At 40.8% G+C, this 17,524-nt stretch overlaps 1 protein-coding gene across 8 annotated transcripts in view; it reads right to left on the reverse strand.

Moving 5' to 3' along the window:
• The window catches only part of MICAL2 (microtubule associated monooxygenase, calponin and LIM domain containing 2), a 247,655-nt gene that overhangs the window by 114,485 nt on the left and 115,646 nt on the right, over nucleotides 1-17,524 (reverse strand). For 4 of the 8 annotated variants that reach the window (XM_054972921.1, XM_054972920.1, XM_054972919.1 and 1 more), the window contains exons 16-22: nucleotides 16,794-16,937; nucleotides 14,038-14,148; nucleotides 12,775-12,984; nucleotides 11,744-11,845; nucleotides 11,299-11,427; nucleotides 3,212-3,319; nucleotides 981-1,076 (exon numbers count right to left, since the gene is read on the reverse strand). In XM_054972921.1, the coding sequence (XP_054828896.1) occupies nucleotides 981-1,076; nucleotides 3,212-3,319; nucleotides 11,299-11,427; nucleotides 11,744-11,845; nucleotides 12,775-12,984; nucleotides 14,038-14,148; nucleotides 16,794-16,937 (900 nt within the window). Of the gene's footprint in view, nucleotides 1-980; nucleotides 1,077-3,211; nucleotides 3,320-7,938; nucleotides 7,987-11,298; nucleotides 11,428-11,743; nucleotides 11,846-12,774; nucleotides 12,985-14,037; nucleotides 14,149-16,793; nucleotides 16,938-17,524 lie in introns of those variants that run through there. The other 4 variants (XM_054972922.1, XM_054972927.1, XM_054972924.1 and 1 more) reach the window with 4 other exon arrangements.

Raw genomic sequence — 17,524 nt, forward strand, 5'->3', positions numbered from 1 at the left:
AAACTTCTTTGAAAACCATGGCTTAAATGCAGAAACAGTATTTTAAATTTTAAAAGTTTCAATTGATAAATACTTTAGAGGACTATAGCATATTTCAGATATACCAGCAGAGCAGCATGGGTTGGTGGTTAGAGTGCCAGAGTAGGATCTAGAGACATGTATTTGAATTCCCATTCTCCCACAGAATCTTGCTGGGTGATTCTGGACTAACTCTCTCAGCATAATCTACTTTTCAAGACAGTGGTTGTGACAATAAAATGGAGGAGGGGAGTATTATGTAAGCGTCTTTGGGTCCCCATTGAGAAAAAGGTGGGATATACATACTTAAATTTAAAAATTGTAATAATTATATGGTCTCCTTACACGATGTGTGAAATGAGAATTGGGTTGGAGATTCCCCCAATCTGACTTGCATTTCACGTATGCCCAAGGACTCACTTTAAACACAGTGTGTGTTCAGGGCCATACTGGAAGTGAGTCATGGCACAGCAGCATAAGGGTCATCAGCTTCCCCCACTTCCACCCCATGCTGCTTTCATCAGAAAAGAGTCACAGGTTGGGGGCTGTCCTACTCCCTGTTCTGTGTGTCTGTCCACATGTCCTAGGCAGATATGTGGAACCAACAGTGATACAAAGTGACCACCCATATCCATTTTTTCCCAGCAAAAGCAGTGTAGCATGGAAGAGAGAGAAGGCTCTACAGCCAATTTGGCCACCACTCACAATCTTTGGGTCAGCTGTAAAATGCAAGCCCGTTTGGGGGAACACCCAAACACACTTGCATTTCATGTATCATGTACAGAGATGCACAATAGGTTGTTATTTTTATGTATTTCTACATTACATCATTTTCCATAACCAGTCCATTTATTGTAATACAGTGCACACCATTTAGTAATTATAAACAAGAACCCAGAATAAAATGTCCTGCCATGGTGATCACAGACCACCCCAACATCTTTCTACTTGAGATTTTATACCTGACAGCTCTGAGCAATGGAAGGAAAAACTTGAGAAGTAGAGGAAGAATCAGGAAAAGAGGCAGCAGCCACAGCAGCTTCATCCACTGGTTGGTTCTGAAGTCAACACAACATTAACAGGATTAAAAGGACTTTATTCCAATGAAATGCTCAATGAAATTGCACAACTGCCTTTGTAAAGTACACACATACTAGACAGGGATGTGCACCCGAAAAGATGTTTTTTCAGATTCATATTTTGGGGAAAGCAGGGCTCTTTTCAAGGGGGAATGCGCAGGAACTCAGTTCCGGCAGTTCCCCAAAGAGGTCACATGTCAGGTGGCCCCACCCACCTGACTCTCGGCCATTTGGGGCCTGTTTCAGCCCGGATTGGGGCCGAAATGGCCCAGATTGGGCCTCTGATGGGTGGTAGATCACTCTCCCACTTAGCAGTGGCCCGATTTTGACCATTTTGGGCCCCTTTTCGGCCATTTTCAGCCCTCCTTTGCCATTTTGGGCCCAATTTCAGCCCTGAATGGCCAGGATTGGGTCCAAAACAGCCAGGACAGGTGATGTCAGGGGGTGTGGCATATGCAAATCACTTATGCAAATGACACACTTCCTGTGATGTCAAGGGGTGTGGCATATGCTAATGGATTATGCTAATGAGTTATGCTAATGAGTCCCTCCAGCTTTTTTTCTACAAAATGACCCCTGGGGAAAGGTATAAATACCAGTACTCAGTGGTATTTGGGTCTCCCAGGACTGGTTTCTGGATTCAGGTTTGGGTTTTTCCAGGATTCCAAAATTATCTGAGTTCCTTTTTTCTTTATGGAGGGACATTTTCCAAGTGTGAGCTTGAGCGGCCTTTTCAACTAATTGACACCAAAATTGTGAAGGAACTAGTGCTGCCTGTCCTCTAAAGACCCCACCCACCAAGTTTCTCTGAATCTGACCAATGGGTCCAATTCTAGCAACGCAATTGGGAGGAAAAAATGGCTCTACCTGGCAAAGAAGGAAGGGGAGGAGGAGGAGCTGGCCAGAGTCACAGCTGTGTTGGACCTTGTACCTGGATTGCATCAGCTGGGAATTGCCCTCCTTGTGCCAGGTGAGACTCTTGCTGGCAAGGAGCCACCTTTCCCAGACAGAGTAATGCATGCCCAGCTGGAAAAGAGAAGTCCCACTGCCTGGGAAATTTGTTTTTTTATTCAGTTCTCTAAGATGCCCACTGCTGGTGCCGGTAAGCACCTGAATATGAAAAGCTATGCAGATTTTTCAAGGAAGGGGTTGTTTTTCGTAATACCTAAGAATCCCAGATTTATGTAACCGTTCTGGAAAATTATGGTAAATACCTGAAACAACCATTTTCATATATATTTTCAGCTCAGGAATTATAGAATGCATAGCCCTAATACTGATATTATTATTATTAGAATAAACCCAACTATATTATTTAATTTTTAGTTAAAAGTATTTCTAGTATTTAAATATTTCACTATTTGTTAACTAAAAGATTTGACATTATTTATTTGAGATTTTTAAATTTAAGATTTTTTAATATATTGAGTTTGGTGACTCATTCTTGGTGGTAAATTCAATAAATTGCATCAATTTTTCATAAAACCCTGTGTTTTTTGGAAATTCTGTTGCTTGTTGGAGTTCATCTGTAATTTTTTCTATAATTAGGTGGTCCTAAATTTTTGTAAACCATTGTTCGATTGTGGGTGCTGTTTGTGCCTTTCATTTTATTATTATCATTGTTTTTGCAGCTTCTGAGAGGCTAGAAATAAGATCTTGTCTAATCACTGGTAGGCTTATGTCTTGCCAGAGATCAAGAAAAAAACAATTTGGGTTGAAATTATATTTTGTAGTTAGTTATAAGGTATATTTGGTCCAATACTTCCTTTCAGAATGTGGTTATTTTTTCACACTCCACCAACAGTGGGCATACATGCTAATTTCTCTGCATTTTCTCCAGCAAAGGTGGGATACTGACGAGTATTCAGGAAGGTACTTGATATGTTTTGTTTGGGCTTCAACATGCTTTTTCTTCTGTATAGCAATCCCTATTTGCCCAGCACTGCAAGCTGATTTTTAAAATATACGTATCTTCACAAGTGTTCTAAACACAACCAAAATCAGGCGTATTCAAACTCTTAATCTCGTACACTTTAAAAACTACAGCAGAATTCTTCAAATTGCTGCTCTTAAATTTAGTGAATTTATTCTATTAATTGTGGTTTAAACCTTACCATTTGTAAAGAGACAGACAGTGGCTTGGGCCTGTGATCATTCATGTACAGATTGACAAGAACTTCTGCCATAGCACCTATTCCATGTGAAACCTTCCCTACAGTCATCTGACCAGCAAAGAAAAAGAAAGACAGTTGGGGGAAAGAATGAGAACATGAATGAAGAAAAAGGAGCAAGACAAGACAGTAATCTCAAAACACCATGTAATAAAACTGTGACAAGTTAGAAAGGCAGAAATGTATTTAGGAGAGTAGTATGCTGTTTCATGCATTGAAAAGCCCAAGTCCCCATGCTTCTAACAACCTCCCGTTTTGCTTTGAAATCAAAATATTTAATAAAGTATATTTTGCAAAGTGAAGGCATACAATACAATCCCTTATATACCTTTAGCAAAAACGCAAAAATAAATGTAAGCTTGTATGAATATAATGATGAGCAGGAAGGGAGTGAGAAAATTAACTAGTCACAGCCATTTCTATTCCACAGCAGTTTCACAGTCACTATTCTTCTAAAAAAAATTGCATGTTGCTGTCAGAGTATACAATAGTGCACTGATTACTTCTAAACTGGCCTATTCCACTGAATCATTTGGACACATCATTTGGTTTGCCAGTGCCCTTTTCTGGAGAAGCACATAACTTCCATGGTATACGGCACTGCATTTCCTTAGAATAATGATAGACACTCAGTGGCTCAAGAGCCACATTAATTCTTTGACATGCCACCTGTGGCTCTTTTGAGCACTCTTCCCCAAAATGCAACTTAACCTCGACTTTCAGGGGTTTCAGTGGGCAAGACTCTTGATCATCAGGGCTTGTGGTTGACAGCTGGTTCCCACCTACTGCCAGAATAGTAGGTAAGCTGTGAGACTCTCTGAGGTACAGGCATCACACCAGAGATGGAGGTAAATGTGGCTCTTCTGGTTAATGACAATTGCAAAAGTGGCTCTCTGTGAACTGGGGAGTTCCACTGTCTTAAGTGGTCAACTCTAATTCATCTCCATACCAGTGACTTTGAAAAAAGGTTGGAAAATGAACAGCAGCATTCTGACACACACATCCTATGAAGTTTCCCCATTACATTCTAGAGTCACAGGGTTGGTAGGGATCTCTAGGATCATCTAGTCCAACACCCTCAAAATACAGGAAATTCACAACTACCACGCCGACTTCCCAAGTGACCCCTGCTTCATGCCCAGATGGCGGCAAAACACCTCCAGGACCCCTAGCCAAAACACCTCCAGGATCCCTAGTGGAAAATTGCTACCTGACCCCCAAGGTGGCGATTGGCATTACCCTGGGCTTGTAAGAAGGCCATGAAAACTAAACACTGATGTAACCCATTCTGCCCTTCCCCTCATGATCTGTCCCGGTTCACAGAATCAGTATTGCTGTCATATGGCCATCTAGCCTCTGCTTAAAAACCTCTAAAGAAAGACAGCCCACCGCCTCTCGAAGAAGCCTGTTCCACTGAGGGACCACTCTAACAACCAGGAAGTTTTTCCTGATGTTTAGCTGAAAGCTCTTTTGATTTAATTTCAAGCCGTAGATTCTGGTCTAACCTTCTGGGGCAGCGGAAAACAACTCTGTGCCATCCTCTATTTGACAGCCTTTCAAGTACTTGAAGATGGTTATCATATCACCTCTCAGTTGTCTCCTTTCCAGACTAAACATACCGAGCTTCTTCAACCTTTCCTCATAGGACTTAGTCTCCACCATCTTTATTGCCCTCCTCTGGACATGTTCCAGCTTGTCTATATCCTTCTTAAACTGTGGTGCCCAAAACTGAACACAATACTCTAGGTGAGATCTAACCAGAGCAGAGTAGAGTGATACCATCACTTTGCGTCATCTGGACACTATGCTTCTGTTGACACAGCCTAATACTGCATTTGCCTTTTTAGCTACCATATCACACTGCTGACTCATGTTCAGTCTATTCTAGATGCTCTCAAGTGCCTAGAAATATCTTGGGACTTGAGTTTACAAGCAGTATAGGTTCCTGGCCATGCCCTCCTAATCACTTTGGCCCTGAGATGCTGTCCATGTAGCCTTAGGGCCAAGCTACAAGAGACGAGTGACACTTGCCTGGCAAGTGAACAGACTCATGTGTATTCCTCCCTGTTCACTAGCCATTCACTTGATCAAGTGGAGAGCAAGTGAATGGCAAGTGAACAGGGAGGAATACACGTGAGTCTGTTCACTTGCTAGGCAAGTGTCATTCGTCACTTGTAGCATGGCCCTATGAGGGAGAGGAAGGGGGGTAGGTTCCTCCTCATCTCTCTGGCTTCCCTTCCATACAGCCTGGAGCTGGTAGCCAGAGAACTCTTCACTGGCCTTTTCCCAGGCTCTTTTAAATGCAGTGCTGTTCTTTACTCCTTGCTGTTCCTCACTTTTTGAGAGGAAAGGAACTTCTCTAGCAAAGGGCCATTTTGTTTGCTGATGCCTCCAGGACTCACCCCTCTGAGCCCCACCAAAGCCACAGAGAGGATCTTTAAATGAACATTGTGGAAGCTGTTCTCAGCCAGGAGGGAAATATCTCTACTTCCTGACACTGTGATACATCAGAAGTTTTCTGGGCAGTTTTATGAATACCATGGTCCTCATCTGTCTTTTCTGCTGGGAGTTAGCATTTGACCCCATAGGGGCAGATAATAGGGTAATAGGGTTGTGGCTGCACAGCATATCACCTGCAGGCCATATGTTCTACACCCCAGCCTGAAGTAACTCCTCCTCTCTTATGTTCTGCTAGGAATGGGTTAAAAAAGGAATGTGTCTCATAAGAAATATCACAAGTTGGGAGGGCCAATTTAAGTGGGGGGAAAAGAGCAAGAGCACAATCATCTAACAAATGACAGCATCAGGAGGTCCATATGGAACGGATACATGTGGGGCACTAACCACAATTTAAGGTGAATATGTCCAGCAACTCTTAGATGTCAGGAATAATATTTGTCTTGTATGGAGTAGCCCTAACACTATCATGACTTCCTACAGTTATAGACAACTTGCTTAAATTTAAATTTAATTTTAGGCAGAATGGTTCCTTCCCACAATTAATGTTCTACAATGCCTAATGCATTATATTCTGCAAACTAAAGCAGAGCCAGAACATCCATTATAGTTCCAACAGGAATTTTTCAGACATCTCAAGAAATGAGCTAATTTGGCACACATTATCTCTCTATACAACTTGTACCATACTCTACAGTGAATGATGAGGTCAAGAAATGGCATGATCTTTCAGCTGAATAAGTTTAAGCAAGTATTTAAAAACTAAGGACATGCATGACTTGGTAAATAAAGGATGGGCAACTCACTACTTTAGCCAGATTCTAACCTTTGATGTCAAGTAGCCTTTGGCACACTGCCTCACCCACTAGAACAATCAATGTCAACTTTTAATCAATCATGGCAGCTGCCAGCATACCTATGCTTACTAAGCAAATAAAAACTGGGACAAAAGTGGGACCAAAAGTGTCATATTTCTTGTTGAATGTTTTAACACAGCTGTTATGTGATAAACCAAGAATTCAACAGTCTTTATTGGGGAAGGAGATTTTGTTTAAAATTTTTCCAGTGGCGTGCCAAACTATTGTTTAAAAAATGCAACAAGTTAGGAATACTTCATAAACACGATGGGGTGAAAAATCCCATATGATGGGTAAAAAACCCCTCCCATGCCATTTCAGCTAGGGGAAATGGTGACAGGGAAAAGCATACCTCCCACCACTACAGTCCTGAGCTGAATCAGGCCCCTATGATCCTATAAAAAGCAGTTCCTGAGAACTAAAAAACACATTCATTCAGAATGTAATATGGAGTTCTGAAATGAAATGATGCTGAAAGCCAGTTTGGTGTAGAGGTTATGAGCACGGGACTCTAATCTGGAGAGCCAGGTTTGATTCCCCACTCCTCCACTTGAAGCCAGCTGGGTGATCTTGGGCTAGTCACAGTTCTCTGGGGCTCTCTCAGCCCCACCCACCTCACAGGGTATTTTGTTGTGGGGATAATAATGGCATGCTTTGTAAACTGCTCTGAGTGGGCATTAAGTTGTCACGAAGGGCGGTATATAAATCAAATGTTGTTGTTGTTTGTTTATTATTGTTATTGTTGTTGTTGTTATTTTGCCTGGGGCTTCTTAAGTTACAACCATTTATTCAGAATATAAGCTTTATTTACATGTATACCTCCAGTGAAGAAATTTGATTTTAAAAACTAGTAAAGTGGCAGAGAAGAAGAATTATTAAGAGGGCAGAATGAACCACTGGTTTATGACTCAAGGCAATATAAAATATATATAAATCCTACTACATGGAAAGCACAAGTTCTGGTTTTTCAAATGTTATTTGATTCTTCCACTATCAGCTGGGAGCAAAGTTGTATCTATGAGATATATTCAAATCATGCTGTACAAGTTACCATTATTATAGATAGTAATATCTGTGGCATACTAATAAGGTTTCAGGTTTTGACACAACCATGGAGAAGTCTCCCTTTGATTTTCATTCACTGTGGGCAATACTAATGTATTCTTCTTCTTCTTCTCTTTCTTCCCTATAATGTAAGCCATTCATTTCAGCAAGAATATCAAAATGGTTTCAGGAACAATTGGACTTTTGCGCAAATGACTTTGACAACAGAAAGTCTTACTCTCATTGCTTCAGTTATATCTCTGAACTTTGATGCATTCTTGGAATTGCTTCACAACTGAAGGGGTCCCTGCTCTTTAATGGCTATTGTCAAACACACTTCCATATGTCTAGGGTTCATCCCTAAAATATGAGCAGAAGAGTCACTATTACCACCACTGAGTAGTACCCATCCTTCTAACATAACAAATTAAAGAGCAAGAATTCCAGCCCAGCTGAGTTCCAGCAATTCTTTTATAAAGTTAACTAGTATGAAAAATCTTGTTCTTATTTTAACTCTTCATATTTTTAATTGGATGAGAAGCAAACCACATATTCACTGCTCTAGCTAAGCAGAGAGGTAAGACAAGGTTTGCTTGGAAAGTTAAAATAAATGTGGAGATGGCCTTGAAGTCAGAGGTAGGTATAGTCAAGGGACAGGGCTTTGAATGTATAGGCATTAGCCCTCTTAGATGTTATACGCCTGCATTCATTAGGCTATCTAGACAGCAACAGATACCACCACCTACACCCAGTTCTGCAGTTTATCATACTATTTCTTTGAATTTTTTATATAGTGAAACGTTAGCTTATTTAACGTGGTGACTAGGGGTGTGCAGTTCGGGAATCCGAATCCTGAAAAAATCCCGAATCGATTCGGGGAATCCCGAATCGATTCGGGGCGATTCGGGAAAGCTTTTTCAATGGGAAAAAGCCTCCCCAGGCTTCTCTGAAGCCTGGGGGAGGCATTTTCCCACTGAATCAACCCAAAATTGGTGGGGACCTTCCTCTAACTCCCCTCTAACAACCCCTCAAGTTTCAGACAGATTGGACTTTGGGGGGCCATGTTATGGCCCCCCAAACCAGGTCCCCCTATCCTCGCCTATAAAAGGACATAGCTTTAGGTTGCTGCTGCTAATCTCCTATTTTGTGCTTGCTGCTGCTGATCTCCATTATTTCCTATGGGGAAAAAATGAAGAGGCAGGCTTCCTTTGCCAGGGGTGGCATTTTGCATGCAAAATGCCCCCCAACCCTCAGGGGCCCTTCTCCCACCTTTCCTCCCACCCCCACCAAGGCTCAGCCAGCTCCCACTTGGGGGGGCATTTCATGGCCTCCCCAAGTAGGTGCTCTCAGCCCCAAAGTCCACCCCCTACAGCCCCACACAAACCCAATTCCCCCCCAGCTGCCACACACAGACCCAAATCCCCACATTAGCCCCTCACAGACCTAAATCCACCCCCAGCAGCCCTACACCCATAACCCCAGGAACAGGCTGGCCAGCCCTCCCCCATTGTTCCCTAGGCTGGGAACTTCTAAACTCTCTTTCCCAGGGCAATTCCACACAGCCCAGGGGTGCCACAATGGTGGGCAAACTTCTGAGTGCCAACTTGTCCCTGGGAAAGAGCACCTGACCTGACACACAGACAACCACCCCCTGACACCCCCACCACCTACAGAGATGGCTGGCCAGCCTCCCCATTGTTCCCTATGATGGGAACCAACTGCACAACAAAGAATAAAACAGGAACAACACAAAATACAGTTTTTTAAAAAATATTTTCTCCCTTTCAAAGTACAAGTAAGCAAAGCTTTATGACACATTACACCAGCAGTCCCCCACACAGAAAAATAACACAACTCAAACTTAACATCAGAGAATCACAAAAACACAATTCCTGTCAAAAACACTTTATTTCTTTAACTGCTTTAGGTTACACAGTAGGAGGGCATAACAGGGCATGATAGCAGTGTACTACACAAAATAATACAACCCACTTCACCGTTTTTGACAGCAATTGTGTTTGGGTGATTCTCTGATGTGAAGTGAGTTGGTATTTTTGTGTAGTACACTGCTTTCATGCCCTGTTGTGCCTTCCTACTGTGTAACCTAAAGCAGTTAAAGAAATAAAATGCTTTTGACAGCAATTTTTGGGGTGATTCTTTAATGTGAAGTGAGTTGTGTTATTTTTGTGTAAGATACTGCTGCCATGCCCTTTGGTGTGCCCCCCTGCTGTGTAACCTAAAGCTGTTCAAGAAATAAAGTGTTTTTGACAGGAATTGTGTTTTTGTGATTCTCTGATGTTAAGTGAGTTGTGTTAATTTTTCTGTGTGGGGGACTGCTGGTGTAATGTGTCATAATGCTTTGCCTACTTGTACTTTGAAAGGGAGAAAATAATTTTTTAAAAACTTTATTTTGTGTTGTTCGCGTTTTATTCTTTGTTGTGCAGTTGGTTCCCATCATAGGGAACAATGGGGCTGGCTGGCCAGCCATCTCTGTAGGTGGTGGTGGAATTTGAGGGAGGGTGTCTGTGGTTCAGGTGCTCTTTCCGAGGGACAAGCTGGCACTCAGAAGTGTGCCCACCATTGTGGCACCCCTGGGCTGTGCAGAATTGCCCTGGGAAAGAGAGTTTAGAAGTTCCCAGCATAGGGAACAAAGGGAGAGGGCTGGCCAGCCTGTTCCTGGGGTTATGGGTGTAGGGCTACTGGGGGTGGATTTGGGTCTGTGAGGAGCTAATGTGGGAATTTGGGTCTGTGTGGCAGCTGGGGGGGTATTGGGTATGTGTGGGGCTGTAGGGGGTGGACTTTGGGGGCTGAGAGCACCTACTTTGGGAGGCCATGAAATGCCCCCCCCCAAGTGGGAGCAGGCTGAGCCTTGGTGGGGGGTGGGAGGAAAGGTGGGAGAAGGGCCCCTGAGGGTAGGGGTGCATTTTGCATGCAAAATGCCACCCCTGGCAAAGGAAGCCTGCCTCTTCATTTTTCCCCATAGGAAATAATGGAGATCAGCAGCAGCAAGCACAAAATAGGAGATTAGCAGCAGCAACCTAAAGCTATGTCCTTTTATAGGCGAGGATAGGGGGACCTGGTTTGGGGGGCCATAACATGGCCCCCCAAAGTCCAATTGGTCTGAAACTTGGGGGGTTGTTAGAGGGGAGTTAGAGGAAGGCCCCCACCAATTTTGGGTTGATTCGGTGGGAAAATGCCTCCCCCAGGCTTCAGAGAAGCCTGGGGAGGCTTTTTCCCATTGAAAAAGCTTTCCCGAATCACCCCGAATCTTTCCGAATCACCCCGAATCGCCATTCCCGAATCGGCTTTCCAATTCGGGAATAGCCTATTCCTGAATCGGCTTCTCGATTCAGGTATACCCGAATCGGGAAAGCCGAACCTAGGTGCCTTTGCACACCCCTAGTGGTGACTTATTTTAATAAAAAACAGAAACAGTCATAGTTCTGATTGTACTTCATAAAATAGAAAAGGTACTAACTCCTCGGTGGTCACAAATTACTTTCACTTCTTTCATTGTTGCTAGCATGCAAATTACCAAGCTCACTTTTTCAAGTGAAATGCAGCACAAACCCACATGCACCTTCTGCGCAGAGTTAAGTCTGGAGTCAAAGCCAACATGGGGCAGGTTTTTTTAAAGTGACAATCTGACATGGAAATCTGTTAACAGAATACCTTTTTAGAATGAACAGCAGGGGAAGCAGAGTCAATAGATGATGAAGAGGAAGCAGCTGAGTCATAAGATGAAAAGCAAGAGGGAGGTGGGGGCTGAGAATGGGAGAGACCTTTAGTAGGAAGTTTATTCTGTACAGAGCAGAAAGAGGAAAATTATCCCAGATGAGTTTCAGATTAATGAGTGTTAAAAAATGCTATTGCGCAACCATGCACTAAATTTTTTAAAAAATGTCAAAAGCCACAAACTAAAGAGCTAACTGGACTTTAGCTCACTGATTTCAGTAAGCGTGAATAACACTTATGCTAGTGTGGCCTAATTTACAATTATGTCCTTAATTTTCTATTCAGAGATTAATGAAATATTTATTAGTCATGAATAAGCGCTTTTATTATTTCAGATGAAAATGGATGAACTATTTTTCCCTACTTATTTTTCTGTAGTCACCTTTGGGATGTCGACATATCCAAACAATGATGCAAGATGAGCCGCTTTTTCTTTAATGTTCTTTTTATGAAACTCCCTATTTGCTATGGATTGAGCTCTCTTCTGCAGCAATAGGTAAAAGAAAAGGTCAGAGAACAAAGATTTCAGTTACTGAGAAAAGGCAGAGAGTACAATTGTGAAGAAAAAAAATTCAGTATCGTGAAGAGTACATCAGCACAGAAAACAAACCAGTGGCAGAAAAGAGTAAGAGTTGTCAGATTTCATGCATGAATATTCTGTAACTGTATGGGTAAAGCCAGATATAATATTTAATTAGAAGTCACAGCAGGGTCTTCACTTGCCGCATGAGTCCAGCTTCCTTCCTGCTATGCAGTACACATGACAGATGTACGTTCCATTAAGTCAAATCCTGGGTTAGCCAGCAGGCTTATCCCCTGTCTGTGCTTCAGAAAGCTACCCATATTACGGTTCTTATTTTTAAAATAAGCAACTGTATATCTTATATGTTCATCCTTCACTACTTTTTAAAGAATGCAAAAATTTAAAAACTAACATAATTGCTCCGAGGATGGGGCAAGTATGTCCTGATGTCACAGGTACATTTCTATAGCAATTTTACAGTTTTAAAAATAATTGCTGTTTCTTTAAAGAGAGAAGCATATACAATTAACTCATCTAGTTATGACATTATAAAAATAATCAGCAATTTTCATAACTAGTTTTTTGATGAAAACTTCTGTTATCCCTCCCAACCCAAGCTCACCCCTAGAGATAGCTTGTACTTAACACAACGAGAAATCTTCTGAACCAGCCTTACTGTTCTACCCATACCACAACTATCTTCACCCTACATAAAATGTGTACATTTTTGTGGACAAAAATGTGCCAATGGGAAGGTATGTATGATAGGAACCAAAATGTACACCTTGCCATATCATGAACAGGACCTGCTCTGGGATGGCTTTGGTAAAAGGAATGTGCCGTTAACAGAACAGAAAAAGTCGAAACGAAATAGAGGAAGAGAATGTCACCTGGTTAATTTTTTCCTCCACATGTTGAAGGCGTTGAAGCACACCAGATAGTGCAAATGCAGCAGGACAGGAAGATGCAAGTGATTCAGAAAAATCGGACTCCAAAACTGTCTGTTCTGTACATCTTGAATACCTGGGCGTTGGCTGAGCACCAGACAAAGACTGTGTAGAATCCCTGACTGTATGGTCAGCCCTAGCTACTGCCTGAAACTGGGAAACACTTAAATTAAAAAAAAAGTTCTCTATTCCATCAAAGCATATGATATATCAAAATATGCTGGAATGCGCCATTATAAAGTGCATTTGTATAGAGAGGCATTGTCATGCTCAGGTGTAGTCCTCTCTACAGGATGTAAAGAATTTTTAAAAGTTACTAGGCAGTATTGTATACAACTCATGCAGATAATGGAACTTAGAAAATGACAACATGCAAGTATATACTACTTGGGAATTCAGTTGCCATTATCACAGCTGATGAGCTATGAATCAGTAAATCACTGATTAAAATCTCACTGCAACCATTACTGTACTGGGTGGGTGATGCTATGGAAGCCCCTCAATTCAACTTTTTCTTCCCCTCCTCCCCCATCTACCATGCAGGTATTCTAATACAGATATGCCACACAAAGCTGTAGAAAGGATTGTTGAGCTGGCATATAAGAAATGCTTTGGCCGCAAAAGTTTACTATTATTATATATTATTGGCAGCCTCAAAATGTTGTGTACTTTATATGAAAAGAAGAGGCTTTACACATAGTTTAGGGCCTGCTGTATATCTATATACTGCCATAAGAAACATGCAAAAATACTCCATTTGTGATATTTCCATATACAGCTTTTCAAGAAAAAGCTAAAATCTGTTAGAAATACTTTAGATTCCAAAGGGTAACCTGCCGTACAACAAGGCAACTATGGATTTCTTTCTCGTTCCAAGGCTCAAAAAGATTCTCTGTGTACAGAATTATAAGCACAACTGCAGCTATTTCTAGGATTGTTCAACTAATCTGTCCCCTTTTCTCATATATAAATGGAACATCTGGAAGTTAAGCTCACTTTTTCTAGCTGGCTATCTTGGCTTATGTGGCATGCTAAGAAAAAAGTATAATTCAAAGCAGGTGGGTGAAATGCATGCAAAACTATTTGAAATGTAGGCAAATCGGTTATAATAAGGAGTTTATCAGGTGAATCACCCACCATGCTTCATAGCAATATAGATCACAGTGCACTTTGTCCATAAGACTGTACTCTCCTATGAATTCATACCTGCCTTTTTGGCGGAGGTGGATGGCTACAAGATGGATCCTTAGGTTTAGCAAAGCGAGGATTTACAGGAGGATCAGAAGAAAGGCACAAAGCTGGTTTATCTACCAAGTCCTTTAACAGGAAAATAGTTTGAGGAGTCCAAAGGAGGAAGAGGAAGATCAGGAACAGGATCACAAAGTATTATTTGTCAGGAAAAAAAGAGAAAATACTTTCAAAAGGCAATTGTAGAGTTTTGCCAGAGCTTTTATGTGATTGATCTGGGGATTACAAAACAAATGCAAGTTGTATATTTTATCTTATAAATAGGGATTTGTTTCTCCTTACTCCCACAGGTACTCAAAATCCCGGTAGAGCAGCTGGGTATGCCCGATGAGATGTCAGCTATAATCCTGTTTCATGCCCTTTCTCAAGGACATCATAAAGTGCCATGAACCCCACCAATCATTGCCTTTCTTCACACTGTATAGGAATTATTTCCATGGTCTTAGGGTTTTGTAAACTTGAAGAGTATGGATTTATTTCATGCCATCCAAATTACATGGGTAGGAGGGCTACTAAATAATTTTACTGGCTAGAAAATTCTGCAAACTTTATTTGCAGGACAAGTTTAAATCCTATGGAAATAACTAGATAATAAATATGACTATATAGCCCAAACCTTACAATATAGTGTCTCTGAATGCTAAAAAGGGTTTAAATAAATCTAGAATATAGACTGCTGAATGGGCAACAAGACTGGACCAAATCAAATGCTGTGGCTTCCACAATGAACCTGCTTCCTTGGGGAACTGTAATGTTTAAAAGATGATTACTGTGTAGAATGGGCTAACTGCATGCCATGTGCAGCTTATACATGTTACAGGCCCTGAATGGCAGCATGGTTGTAACAGCAATTCACATGTACTTACATCCAGAATATTACTTGAAACCATTCTTACTAATTTATTTTCATTCAGTGCAAGATCTCCAAACCTCTACAGAGAACTTCTAGTACAGCTCAGAATGTTAAAGGCAATTTTTAAGGCTGACATAAAAATACTGTCTTTTCTCTCAGGTCATCATAGACTGCTTCTCATAATACATACCCGTTTGAGAGAACAGATATGGTAACTATGCCAGAATACATACCCGCTTGAGAGAACAGATATGGTAACTATGCCAGAACTTTTAAAAGTCTTGCTCTGCTTATACAGGAGTCTTCTCAAGTCACAACAAGAACTATACATATTGTTATGACACTGAAAGACATATGAACATATGTTCATATGTTTTCTTCCCAAATGCAGGCACGAGGAAACACACACACACACACACACACTCTTCTGAAGCGCAACATAAGAAACTGACCCAAGATCTTTCAACAGTCATAATTTGACACTAAATAAACCAGATCCATGGCTGTTGTAGTAACAAATTTGTTTGTAGTCAGTTTTAGCTAATGAACTTTCAAATTTTATTTTTCTCATAAGTGGTGTTATTTTTTCAAAGGTGATAGCTTATATGCAATATTTATCTTACATAGAGATCAGATATTGATCAATACACAGAAATGTCAATGAGCAAACATCACTTTGTCCTCTCTAAATAATTTGTAAGGGGCCAGTCTGGAGGTTCATAGTGGTGTACCAAACAGTTTTCACCTGCCCAGAAGATTCCTGAATTTTTCATTAATAGCAGCACCAAGGCTGTATTGCAATCTCCTTTTGATATTCTCTTGATAGAAAAGCCCCTCACTATGAATTGCAGGAACCTTGCTGAATGACCCAAAAAAGGTCAATGCTGCTAAACATTGTAGAATTAGATATACACTTCCCTGAATTGTGCCCATGGAAAGATAGCAAATTTATGTCAAGATTTGGTATCCATGAGATAAAAATGTTACAATATATGCTATGTAAGTTGTTTCATAATTTACTGCACAGCAAAATAAAACCCCATTAATAAGATGCTATGTAGCTGCTAGATCCTGGCTTTAAAAAATCCATGTAAATGCTGTCAAATTTGTTACATGCATTCGCTACAGCTGCATAAACCCTAAATTATTTATGAAAAAGAAAAAGTTATGCTGCAATTGCACTGCTACAACATTGCCTAGAAAAAGCTACTTGTAAGAAGCCATTAAAACATGTAACAGAACTTTTATTGACTTATAAATAATTGAATTTACCCTTGTAGGCAGTATGCTAGTAACAAACTACTATACAATTATATTATTAAACTAAGTCAGATACAAAGTCAAGCTAACAGCTATGGATCATACACTGCAGACTTTTCCAGTAACATGGAAGGGAGCAAAAGCATCTCACACTTTGTGGCATGTCAGATAGCAACACAGTTTACTCCAGCAAAGATCAGTTTCAGATGTGTAGACTCAAGCATCTTCCTTGGAGTGAAATATTACACAAGGACAACAGAAATCACAAGCTGTTTGCACTTCCTCTCTTCTTGCGTGTTGTAATGACACAGACTTTCATTCTGGCCAAGATCCAGCAATTTTCTATGCATGTAACTCCCACAAAATACCCTTGCTGCAAGAGCCGTTCTATGCAAGACTCAATACATATGAACATACCTTGAATTGCTTGGTTGTAAGCCATGTGCATCTGGAGCATCCAAAAGCCATGTAAATATAATATATGCAAGGAATTCAAAGAAACTCAGCTAGCCGTTTTCAATGGAACCATTTCTGGCACTGGTTCCCAGGCTCTCTGATTTACATGGCAATACAAAGGTAAACTTTATAATTTTTTACTCACCTGTCTCCGTAGAGATACATTGGGAGCATTTTCCTCAAACTTGGCTAAGAGCTGAGTTGCCATGGATTTCACTTTGTTTCGATTAATTACTTCTTTCACATCTCCCAATTGGTTCCCAGGACTTGTTCCCCGATTCAAAAAAGACTTTAATCCAAAAGGAAAAAAAGATCAGGTGTTTATATTCTAAACAACAAGTAGGATCTATCAGGGTATCTTGACTAATAAATCAGTACCAGTTATTTTTTATGTTTTAAAGCCAGAGAACCCCCATGCAGCATAAATACTGTGCCAGTACTATCAGGGAATCACCTTTTATTCCTACTGCTTTTTTAAAGCTATTGTTCAATATGTACCTGAGCCAGTACTAGTGACAGAAGGGCCATTGAATCTATGGGAGTAAAACCAAACTTTAAAAAATGTATCATGTATTGTTACCTGCCCTTAGTCTGAAACTGAGTGATCTATGTATTTGAAATTAAACACGAATTCATGCAGGGGCCACAAGTGTTTTCAGGAAGGAATATAAAAAGAGAACAGAAAACAGTGAATCAGTGAAAAAAAGAGGATCTTCTCACATACTATCAATCAACAGGTACATTTCACCTTTTGGGCTGAACAAAAGGAAATAGGCCAGGGAACATATAGAAGGTCACACCTTCTTCTTAAAGAAGTCTGGTTTCAGTTTAGAACTTGGGTATAGCCTGATTTCTTTATATGGCAAAAGGCAGTCT

The sequence above is a fragment of the Eublepharis macularius genome, chromosome 2 (assembly GCF_028583425.1).
Source record: "Eublepharis macularius isolate TG4126 chromosome 2, MPM_Emac_v1.0, whole genome shotgun sequence".
Lineage (NCBI taxonomy): Eukaryota > Metazoa > Chordata > Lepidosauria > Squamata > Eublepharidae > Eublepharis > Eublepharis macularius.